Consider the following 12,211-nt stretch of genomic DNA (forward strand, 5'->3'; position numbering starts at 1 on the left):
GGTGGTGCGCGCCTGTAGTCCCAGCTACGCGGGAGGCTGAGGCAGGAGAATGGCGTGAACCCGGGAGGCGGAGCTTGCAGTGAGTCGAGATCGCACCACTGCACTCCAGCCTGGGCGACAGGGCGAAACTCCGTCTCAAAAAAAAAAAAAAAAAAAAAAAAAAAAGAATAATTCCAAGAGTTTTTATTTGAATAGGTGAAAAGGTGGAGTTGCCATCAACTTAATTGAGAAAGACTACAGGTGAAGTAGGCTGGGTGGAGAGGGTGGATAAGGAGTTTGATCTGAGACATAATGAGTTTGAGATGGCTATTGGGTGGAATCCAAGACATATCAAACAGGCCATTAGATACATATGTCTTGAGTTTGGAAAAGAGTTTTAATAGTAATATAAATGTATTAGTCATTGGCAAGCAGATTGATTTTAAAGCCATGGGACCAGATGTGATTACCAGGGAGTAAGTGTGGATACAAATGAAGGCCAATGATTGAACTCTAAAGTGATGCAAAATTAAGAAGTTGGGGAGAAAAGAAGGGTCCACAGAGGAGACTGAGAAATAACCAGTGAAGTTAAAGGAAAACGAAGAGAGTGTGTTTTCTTGGAAACCAAGTGAAGAAAGTCTTAAAGAATGATCTATTAAGAACAGAAGCAATAATTGATCACTGGATTTAATAACATAGAGATCACTAATGGATTTAAAAAATGTTTCAGTAAAATGGTAGCAGCAAAAACCCAGTTAGATAAGATTAGGGGGAGGATTGGAGATAGCATTTGTAGACAATCCTTTCAGTGAATTTTGCTACAGAGTGTTAAAGCAAATTAAATACGGTCTGAGAAGGACTCTGTACTTCATTTGAGCCCTTGTGGGTGAAGAGTAACCTAGCTTAATAGACAAAATTGAAAACCTAATTTAGGAGTGTGCACCTGTAACAATATTTGAATGTTGGCCAGTCCCAGCAGCCTTACATCACCACTCATAGACTGCTGAATGTTCAAACCGTGTTTAAATAAGGCAAACGCCCAGTTGACAGCAATGTCACTGTTTCTGTAACTCATTTCTGGTTCCTGGATGTCACTTTAACTTTTTTTGCATATAAATTTGTTTTGACCACAAGGCACCCCTGGAGCCTCTGTGAATCTGCTGTGATTCTGAAGGCTGCTGGATCGACGAATTGTTCATTGCTCAACTAAACTTTAAATTTAAGTCAGCTGAAGTTTTTATTTTATCAGATTGTGTCAGAAGCAGAATCTGAAGTGGAGCTTCTAGTATCCCCAGGAGCACTGAGTAAACACAGAAGGTATCTGCAGGATCCACTTGTGTCCATTGATCTCTCAGAGCAGCTGAGGATCAAAGGTAAGCTCCCTCTTGCATTTTGGAGCTTCACACATTTGTGTTTTGAGCTCTCCGAGTTTCCTTGCGCAAATTTGTGATCCAAACTGGATTTGGAGTTGCAACAGAAAATGGACTGGGTTTAGAAATGAATTTGATCTGGGAATTAAACTGGCTTGGATCCACTTAGAGGCCACTAACAATAGAGGCCACTAACAGCTGACTGGGTCAGAAAGGAAGTGGCAGTAAGCAGTAATGTCGCAGCAGTCATAAAATTCGGCTTTGGGAAATTCACAGGGATTTTTGTGTTCTACCCATTTGTTTCATTTTTCTTGTGCACCTAGGTAGGAAAATTCATTGGTTAAGTTAATCAAAAGAACCTGAGAGTAAAGCCAGTATTTTACGTAAAACTGGAATCCTTAATTTCTGAAAAACTGAGTTCTTTCTGGCTTATACATTAGGACTGGGAGGCAGAGAAGTCTTATGCAAATGGAAAAATCTTACTAAAGATAACTTAGAATGGAACATTTCAAATGAAAAACAATTCATTGAACTACATTTAAAAATGAGGGCTCTCAGTAAAGTCCCTTTTGGCTAAGAACCGGTTTGGCACTATAGAATGTCAACTGTTATACTCTTTGTCACATTTGTAAGAATTCCAAGTGTTATTGCAAAGGAAATTTACAGATATGTTTCCAAATTTTCTATGTTTTTTTCTTATTTTTGTAATGAAACTGGGAAAAATTTCAAAATGGTTATAGATCTGAAATATTTGGCCCTAAGAAACTAAAGAAAATCTTTGCCAACTCCTGCTCTGAGGTTTCCAGTCACAACTGTTCTTAGATATTTCCTATTCCAGAAGAAAGAAGACTCTTCAGGCATCTGATGACCAAAATAAAAGAAATGTTATGATGGTGGTGGTGGAGTGTTCTGCTACAGGCATGTGGGAAGCTCACAGAACTCTTAATATTCACTTTTAATTCATTCCACCAGAGAGGAAATGCATGGGTTTTGGATAGGACTCTGTCATTTATCCCCGTAAGAACTTGAGAAATTTATTTAGTCTCTCTAAGCTTTGGTGTATTCAAAATGAAGACGATACTAACAGTACCTACATCATGAGTGTTACTTGAATGGAGATGTGTAAAGTGCATTTTAATTTCATCTGGTCCTTTAACATTTTCCCTTCACTTCTCTTCAGAGTTTTTTCTTGAAGGGCTCGAGGACTGAAGCATCCCACAAAATGATTCTATTGAATAATTCTGAGCAGCTGCTGGCCCTACTCAAATCTTTAGCAAGGAGCATTCCTGAGTCCCTGAAGGTGAAGGAACAGTGGGAGGTTGGGGTATGGGAGTACGGGTGTTGAGGATGAGAAAATAACAGGCTCAAGGATCTCGTTCTTCCTGACTTTGTGCAGAGGGTTGGAGCTGGGAAACAGGATGGGGTTGGGGACAAAGGAGGCATGTTAAGAGCTGCTGCTTGTCCTCGGGAACAAGCAGCTAGGCTGACTCTGCAGATTTTATCACTCATTTGGAGAGGTGGTGAAGAATGGTGGCTACAAACATCGGTTTGGGGCCAGATTCAATAAATATGCATTGCAAGGCTGCCATTTTTTAGTCAGATATCATTGTGCCTGTGTCTTTAGCTTTCTATGCCTTTACCTTTGGTCTTTTCATTAATAAAATGGGAATAATATTAGTACCCATCTATTAAAGTTGTTGTGGACACTGAACGAATCCATACAATATAAGTGCTAAATGCATTGTCAAGTGCCCAGCTAGTGCACAGTAGCTCTGTGGTATCACAAGGACACCTCCATGTGAGTTCTGCCTGTTTGCTGGTGACTTCACGTCCATCAGTATGGTCCTGGAGATGCTGCTGATCACACTATCACCAACTTGGTCCCAGTGCTGTCTCCTGACTTCCATTTTTCTCTTCCTCTTCACATACAGACCCCCATCTCTGGGGATCTCAACCTCTCCTATTCCCTTTCATCCCTCCTTCAGGTGTATGGCTCTCTGTTTCACATCAATCACGGGAACCCCTTCAACATGGAGGTGTTGGTGGACTCCTGGCCCAAGTATCAGATGGTTATTATCCGACCTCAAAAACAGGTAGGCACACAGACAGGGACTGGTGGAGCCAGGCAGGTCCAAAGGGCCTGAGGAAATGTCCAATTCAGACACCATGGCTGCTTTTATAGGGTGAAAGGAAATGTGAGTATTTTAAAACACTCCTTCGTTAATGAGCAGCTTGCATGAATGCCACATGTTACCACTCTTCCTGTAAAGCATAAGACTCATTTGGGAAAGGGGTTCAAGGGGGAAGGGGAGGAAAAGGACAAGGCTGACACTCACAGATTAAGGGCCCTTTGAGGTGGCAGGGGTCACCTGCAGGGGCTGAATGGAGGCCAATTTACAGGGAAAGTTGTGTGTCTGAGATATCAGAACAGTGATTTAGAAACAAAAACCAAGGGAGTAGTCTACCAGTAAAATTACATCTCATGGCCAGGCATGGTGTCTTTTACCGGTAATCCTAGCATTTTGGGAGGCCAAGGCAGGAGGATCACTTGAGGCCAGGAGCTTGGGACCAGCCTGTGCAACATAGTGAGACCTCATCTCTACAAAAAAATAAACAAAATTAGCAGGGCATGGTGGTGCATGCCTATACTCCTAGATACACAGGAGATGGAGATGGGAGGATGGCTTGAGCCCCAGAAGGTTGAGGCTGCAGTGAGCCAAGATCACACCACTCTACTCTAGCCTGGCCAACAGAGTGAGACCCTGTCATAAAAAAATAAAAGTTGCTTCTCAGGAACCAGGGAAGGGACACACAATTACTGTGTGTCAACTGTGTGGAAGCACCTCACTCATTAGTGACTGTCATCATCAGAACAATTTTACAAAGTGAGCTTTAATATCTTCAATTTAGAGATGAGGAAACAACACTGAGAAATATTCAGTCATGTAGCTGCTGGATACCATCTGTTAAAGCATTCCCCAATCTGAATTCAACTTCAATGGACTCTGCCACTTTTACTAGCTATATAACCATAGGCCCTTCTGTGAGTTTTATCATCTGTTAAAATGGGAAAAATTGGAGGACACTCTTCAGAGGATCACAGAAGGTTTAAATGAGATACCACATGTCAAACACTTAGTACATAGCACATAATTCTAAATAGTATTTACCATAATTAGCCATTGTTGGCTGAGGACAGACAAGGTATACACGATTAAGCTGAAATAGTAATACAAACCTAGGTCTATTTTTTGGCCCTAAAGGCTTCCCCTTTTTGTATCTGTTTCATGCACATCTGGTTAGTGAACTGAAGCCTCATGGCCAGCCCAGCTTCAGGTGGGTATAGACGCTGAGCACCCACATAATAATAAGCTGAGCCTAACACCTTCCCAGGGATGTTCTTTTGATCTCAAGGTTTCCTGACAATTTCAGATGGAAGATTAATGCTTAGTTTATTTGATCCATGGTCCAATTTCTTCAAAGTGTGATATGCTAAATAACTGTATGAGGTCAAAGAGTTCTTTTTACTTCAGTAACTTTGTAGCTACTATGTGTATTTTAACAATGTAACTGTACCATCAAGCTGTAACTTCATATATGCATTGCTTTGAACAAGGCTAGTTTTTATAAAGTGAGTCAGTAAACAAAAATATTAAAATATAAAAGTTCCATGCCACACATATTTGACCAAAAAAATGGAAAGAATGAAATATGCTGCAATTTACTTGGAAATACATTCACCTAGTCTGATTCCATAGTATACCACGTTTCTTTCAGTATTGAAAATTGATGCAATTTTGAAGAAGACCTTTTTAAGGTGAGATGCAGGAGAATTTCTCTAGAAAAAAATTTTTCCTTTCTTGGTTTTTAATCAGAAAGATAATATACGCTGATTATACAAGTGGAAAAATCCAACATGATTTTAAGAAGTTAATAACCTCTCACCTCTTTGCCCTCCTCTCCTCCATTCCTACCCTTTGGGGTAATCAGTGTCCTTGCCCATATTAACACACAAACTGTCATCACTTTTTAACATGTCCATAACCTTTGACATATGGACATTGCTTTGAGTGAATCAATACAGCACTAAGGTATTCGTTTTAATAACTGTGGTGTTCCATACAGTCAATGTAATGCTAGTCAGTCATTCTCCTCCTGTTGGGTTCAAACTGTTCATACTTCTTTGCCATTACAAGCAATGCTTCAATAAACATCCTTGTATACATGTCCTTACATCCTGGAAACTTTTCTCAATGCAATTGGTTTCCAAAAGGGATACGTCCAAGTAAGAGCTTCTCTTATCCTAAGTAGGCACTGCCAGACTACCTTCCCAAAGGATTCCACAGTATTATTTCCATTAGCAATTTGTGGAAGAATTGTTTCCCACATTCTCACCAGCACTGAATGTTATCCTTCTTCTAATTTATGCCAAACTGGTGGGTGAAAAGTGGCATCTTATTGTAGATTTAATTTGCATTTCCCTGACTAGTGATATTCAACATATATTTTCATATGATTATCAGTCATTTTGGGTTTACTTGTGAACTGTTTATATTGTTTGACCATTTTTACAATGGGATTTTGTGTCATTCTTAAAATTCTCTATGTGTTTTTGATATGAGGGATACTAACACAAGGTGTATGCTACAAATTTGTTGCCCAATTGAGAATTATTTTCTATTTTATTGATAGATTTTCACATGAAGCAATTTTTAATTTTCATGTAATCAAATATATTATCTTTTTCACTATGATTCCTGAGGCTTTGGGGGTTTTTTTGTTAATAATTAGGAAGATTTTTCCTAATCCAAGATCATACAAGTTGTTTTTTTCATTTTGTCTTACAGTGAGTTTTTACTTTTAACATTTCAAACTTCATTCTATTTGCAATATATTTTTGAATAGCATGCATTAACATTCTTTTATATTTATTCACCTTATGGCTGGCTAATTACATTAGTGCTATTTATTAAATAAGTCACTCTGCTACTGAAACATAAATGTCTATTTTGTCATGTAATATTTTTATATATTTTTGTAGCTATTTCTGTATTTGTTTTAGTCTTTTCTCACGCTATTTCAATGTTTTGTGGTAAATATTAATATCTAATAAAGCAAATCACCCTTCACTAATGTTTTTCTTGCTTTCCTATTTCTTATAAACTTAAGAGCTATATGAACAAAAACTAATTTTTCAGTTCCCCAATTCCCCCAACTAAGTATTGCAATTGTGATTCGTATTGGAGGAGTTTTTTAGACAATTGTGGAAGCATTAATATTTTTGTGATACTAAATATTTTTATCAAGAAATATGGTCTTTCTCTCACTTTTTTCAGTTTGTGTTCTATGCCATCTGGTAAAATATTAGTGTTTTCCTGAGGTAAACTACATGATTTTTCCATTAAGTTTATCCTTAGGTATTTTATATTATTTTTTAAGATTATTAAATTATTTTTCCTTTTCTATTTCTGAGCATTATTATTTTGTTATTGCTTTCTATTTATATTCTTGATTTCCAAATATGTCACACTATGCTTTAAAATCCTGTTTGTTTGTCTGGGGTGTTATTTGTTTTTGTTTTCTGTCGAAGTCTCTTAGATTTTCTAAATGTGTAATACTGTAATCTATAAACAAAGTAATTTGCTGCTTCTTTGCCAATATTTGTATGGGTTTTTAGTTTCTTGCCTTATTGTGTAATGTACAACCTAAGAAAACAATATTAAATAACCATAATAATAGTTCTATTCTTGTCTCATTCCTGATTTTAATGAAATAGCTATATAACACTTACCTTTAAAATTACATTTAATTCTGTCTTTACAGGCTTAGAGCACTTTCCTGTTTTCCCACTTTCATAGAAATTATATTTAGAATGAAGGGTAAATTTCATGTTATTTCATTTTTGTCTTTTTATGGCAATTTATATACTCATGTAATTTTTTCCTCCTTTAATTTATTACCCTAAAAGATCTTCTGATCAAAGTCATTCTGGCCTTTCTAAAACAAACTGTTCATGTTCACATTCTTTTCATATGCTACTGAATATTTTATTGAGAATTTTTGCATCTGTATTCATAAGCCAATATGGTCAGTAACTCTCTTTTTGTTATTTCTTTACCAGATTTGGCATTAGGATTTTTTCATCTTTTACCAAACTCTACAATTAAAATTATGTGTTTGGTTTTGTCTTATATAGAATTGAAATGTAAAATAATCTAATTTTGGCTACTTTTTAGTTTGTAATTTCAACTTTCCTTTTAGATAAAGGGGGTACATGTGCATATTTGTCTTGGAGTACGGACAGATCCCATCACCCTGGTAGTGAGCAGATACCCAATAGGTAGTTTTCTAACCCAGCCCCTTTCCCTCCACCCTCTAGAGTCCATGGTGTCTATTGTTCCCACATTTATGTCCATGTATGGTCAATGCTTAGCTCCCAGTTATGAGTGAAAACATGATATTTGATTTTCTGTTACAGCATTAATTTGCTTAGGATTATTACACTGTGGAAAGTAGTCTGGAAATTTCTTAGAGAACTTAAACGGAGTTGCCATTAGACCCAGCAATGCCATTACTAGGTAAATACCCGAAAGAAAATGAATCATTCTACCAAAATGACACATGCACTAGGATGTTCATTGCTGCACTGTTCACAATAGCAAAGACATGGAATCAACACAGATCCCCATCAAAGGTGCACTGGATAAAAAAAACTTGCTACATACATTCCTATGGAATACTACACAGCAATAGAAAAGAATAAAATATTGTCCTTTGTAGCAACACGGATGGAGCTGGAGGCCATAATTCTTGTCCACTTTTCAAATGGTAGATGTTTAATTTCATTTCTGATATTTCTATTAGTTCGTTGAAGTTTTCTATTTTTTGAAAGTCAATTTTGATAGTTTATTCTTGAGGGATAACATCCATTTCTTTATCAGTGAATATGTTGCCTTGGAGTATATAATCTTCTATTATAAGTCTTTTTTCTTTTCTGTTTCCGTTCTCATGGCTCATACTCTATGCCTTTTTTTCTTTTTTCTCTTTCTCTTGTATTTCCTTTAAATGCCTTACCAGAAGTTTATCTCTCTCTCTCTTCTTCTCTTTCTCTTTTTCCCATTTAATAATGAACTTTCGGCTTTATATATCCTTTGCACTGTGCTTTGTTCTACATTTCAGTATTTATGGCTTTTATTTTTACAAATTGTTCCATTAGTTATTTTCTGGTTTACTTTGATATTCTCTTTATAATTCTTTGAATATTTACTTGGCTATTTTAAGTCATTCTTTTAAAATCCGGTCTTTTAAAACTTCTACTCTTTTAAATTCACTGAGGTGTTGTGTTTTGGCCATATTCAGGAACTTGCATTTATAAAAGCACCCCCAAATTTTTGAAGGTTTCCTTAAAATTAGTTACACTATTTTCTCTTTTACTCCTTAACAATACAATTTTCAACATAATATTAATACATTCACTGCTAAAACTCTCACACTTATTGTTTATATTTCCCCTGATAAACAGATACTCATCGTCCCATGAAGTTTGTGCCTTGTGAGAATGGGATCACAAGTCTCTTTCTTTAAAACCCATGAGTCTAACACCACATAAATTGTTCAGAGTGCTACCAAAAATTCAGTTACTTCATTCTATTTTGTGGGCTTCTGGCTGTAAAGGCCATGTCACTCTTCAAAGAGGCTGATATCCTGTAGCCTTGGGAAAAGGCAATGTCTCCTTAATGTTTCTATTCACTAAAGTATCTTGCTCAAACCCTGGACACTGTAGATTCTAGAACAGTATAGATGTAGGTGTCTGGTGAAACAGTAGGCACTAAAACTTAGAGAAATCACAGTTAAATTCACCTTGTGCCAAGTTTAAGAACTTAACCCTATCAACACAGACTCAGTACAATGCAGAATATGTCCCACAGGGGGTTATGTGGGGCACAGTATATATAACAGGGGGATATGTGTGGCCCAGGAGGTGAGAGAAGCAGGGAGAGAAGCAATTGTTGCATTCCTTTGCTTCTCCTGGGCGCTCTGTGATGCTATATATAAAATAAGGTAAGTGTGCGGTTGAGTGGGTAGGGAGAAAGGTGAGGCATCTTAAGGCCTGGTGGAAGGTGACTGATTTCATCCTGTCTTTGTTATGTATCTGAGAAGCAGGTTTATAACCAGTACCTGTCAGTGTTCAATATTTAACAAACTCCAGTTACACAGGTAAGAGGTCAGCAGTAGCTTATAGGCCTTGGTTCTACTATCCATGTGCCCAACTGCAGCCATCGTGGGCTAGTGTTAAAATTTTCTTTTCAATTTTCATTTTTCTGATAATTGCAATCAGTGAGAGGAGAATAAAAAGTTCAAGGGAATGACCTGATCTTTCACCATCCTATACAGGAGATGACTGATGACATGGATTCATACACTAATGTATATCGTATATTCTTCAAAGACCCTCAAAAATCACAAGAAGTTTTGAAAAATTCTGAGATCATAAACTGGAAACAGAAACTCCAAATCCAAGGTAACAAGTCTGAAGAAATGGGGAAGCAGCTGTGCTTCTCAAATTGTGTCTTCAACTAACAGCATTAGCAACACCTGAGAACTCATTAGAAATGTAAATTCATAGAAACTCTCTGAGCTGGGAGAGGTGGAGCAATCTGTGGTGTGCCAAGGACTATAGCTGATTGTGGTGTAAACTCACTTTGAAAACTACTAACCACTGAGGTATTAATCAGGTGTGAGCAGTGTAAGTAGAGAACTGCGTGTCTGACAATATTGCTTTCTTGGCTTTCTCTCAGGTTTTCAAGAAAGTTTAGGTGAGGGGATAAGAGCAGCTGCATTTTCAAATTCAGTGAAGGTAGAGCATTCGAGAGCACTCCTCCTTATTACAGAAGATATCCTGAAGCTCCATGCCACCAATAAAAGCAAGCTTGGAAGCTGGGCTGAGACAGGCCACCCAGATGACGAATTGGAGAGGTACAAAAAACATGTGCTGATCATTTATAATTGCTATTCCTTGTACATTTTTGTAATTCACATAAATCAGTTTTGGAATGAAGAGAGGATGAATTCATTCCTTGGGATGAATAAAGGTTGTCAATGGTCAAAATATGCCACTTTGCAATGGTGGGTCTTTTAACAAGAAGAGGGCCTGGGATCTCTAGAATGGAATGGCACCTAGAAATTACAGGAGTGGGGATGAAAGCTGTTGTCTTTCTTTTTGTTTTCTACAGCGAGACTCCGAACTTTAAGTATGCCCAGCTGAATATGTCTTATTCTGGGCTGGTAAATGACAACTGGAAGCTAGGGATGAATAAGAGGAGCCTGCGTTACATCAAGCGCTGCCTAGGAGCCCTGCCAGCAGCCTGTATGCTGGGCCCAGAGGGGGTCCCGGTCTCATGGGTAACCATGGACCCTTCTTGTGAAATAGGAATGGGCTACAGCGTGGAAAAATACCGAAGGAGAGGCAACGCGACACGGATGATGGTGCGATACATGAAGTATCTGTGTCAGACGAATATTCCATTTTACGGCTCTGTGCTGGAAGAAAATCAAAGCGCCATCAGAATGAATAGGGCACTAGGTTTCCTTGAGGCCTCCTGTCAGTGGCACCAATGGACCTGCTACCCACAGAATCTTGTTCCGTTGTAGACAATGAAGCTGCTTAGCAATCTTGGGCAAGCCATCTCTTAATATTAAAGCAGACACCACAGAATAGCTTTCTTCACTTACAAATGTTGATTGGACATTTGCGATATGGCAGGAACTCTTTCTCACATGGAGACTTGATGATAAAGGCCACAGCCATGCTCTTGAGGAGCTTATAATCCAAGCTGGAGGCAGGGGAGGATATAGTCATTAAATATGCTTAAGTGTTGTAGGGAAGGACGGGGTTACCAGTAAACATGTAACTAGAAAGCCAGGCTCAGTTCTTACCTCTGGGAATCAGAACTCTTTACGCAACTTGATTGATAGAATCTACTATCCGGAAGACAAATGAAGAACTTTAATAAAATTATCAATAGAATATACCTAATCTATATGGATACTTTATTGGAAAGAAATACCCCTGCTATGTATGGATTTATGAGGCAATGGCTATACTAAAGAATGGAATCAGTCTCTTAGTTTAGTGACTAGCAAGGTATCAAAGGTGAAGCCTCAGACAAATGGCTTTCCTAGGCTACCTTTCATCATTGTTATGCAGAAAAGGATCTCCAGAGAATCAAGTGGGCTGGTCTTGCGGCCTCTGCTATGGAAATGACATTTGTTGTGCCTGCCTCCTTTCTCCTACTCTTTCTCACTTCCTCATCATTAGTGAAGCATGGCACAGGACAAGGTGTTGCCGGTGAGTCTGGTTATAAATTCAGCTTTTGATGTTTGCAGCACTGCTATCTTAAGGGGTCAAGGGCATTCCAGGGAGAAGAGACCACTAAGGTGAAGACTAGAGAGTAAGAGTGAGCCATACAGTAAAAGTGGAAAAATCCAGATGATGGAAAGGACACGTGCCATGCACTATCATAATAACTTTATAATTATACACTTATGTTACAATTTCTGAATCCCTGATCTCAAAAAAAAAAAAAGAAAAATACACTTTGTGAAAAAAACATGGCCTCATTTGGCTCCGCTCTCCCACCCTGTCATTGGAGCTTGGATTACTGTGAACATTGTAGCCACAGCAAAAAGAAAAAAAAAAAAAATGGCATTTTTACTCCTTCTTATAGTCTAGATTTTAAAAAACAAAAGAAATCTTAATAGAATTGTCTTTTGGAGTAAAGTCTACCAGTATTAAACAACACCTCATCTCTCCATAAAAAATAAACCTCCACAAAATTGAATGTTTATACTTGATACGATTT

At 37.9% G+C, this 12,211-nt stretch overlaps 1 protein-coding gene across 1 annotated transcript; it reads left to right on the forward strand.

The window, feature by feature from the left end:
• Positions 1–1,035: 1,035 nt before the first annotated feature.
• LOC101143657 (putative glycine N-acyltransferase-like protein 1B) lies at positions 1,036–11,951 on the forward strand. The gene is made up of 6 exons (XM_031016332.3): positions 1,036–1,352; positions 2,530–2,649; positions 3,335–3,442; positions 9,744–9,870; positions 10,148–10,325; positions 10,583–11,951. The coding sequence occupies exons 2-6, from the start codon at positions 2,572–2,574 to the stop codon at positions 10,998–11,000; spliced, it is 909 nt and encodes a 302-aa protein (XP_030872192.3). The 5' UTR covers positions 1,036–1,352; positions 2,530–2,571; the 3' UTR covers positions 11,001–11,951.
• The last annotated feature ends 260 nt before the right edge of the window (positions 11,952–12,211 follow it).

The sequence above is a fragment of the Gorilla gorilla genome, chromosome 9, assembly GCF_029281585.2.
Source record: "Gorilla gorilla gorilla isolate KB3781 chromosome 9, NHGRI_mGorGor1-v2.1_pri, whole genome shotgun sequence".
NCBI lineage: Eukaryota > Metazoa > Chordata > Mammalia > Primates > Hominidae > Gorilla > Gorilla gorilla.

Excerpts from the sequence above, each read along its gene's own strand:
- LOC101143657 (XM_031016332.3), top strand. The coding sequence starts at position 2,572 with ATGATTCTATTGAATAATTCTGAGCAGCTGCTGGCCCTACTCAAATCT. Across the intron at positions 9,871-10,147 it reads ACAGAAACTCCAAATCCAAG|GTTTTCAAGAAAGTTTAGGT; the intron begins GTAACAAGTCTG and ends GCTTTCTCTCAG. Across the intron at positions 10,326-10,582 it reads CCAGATGACGAATTGGAGAG|CGAGACTCCGAACTTTAAGT; the intron begins GTACAAAAAACA and ends TGTTTTCTACAG.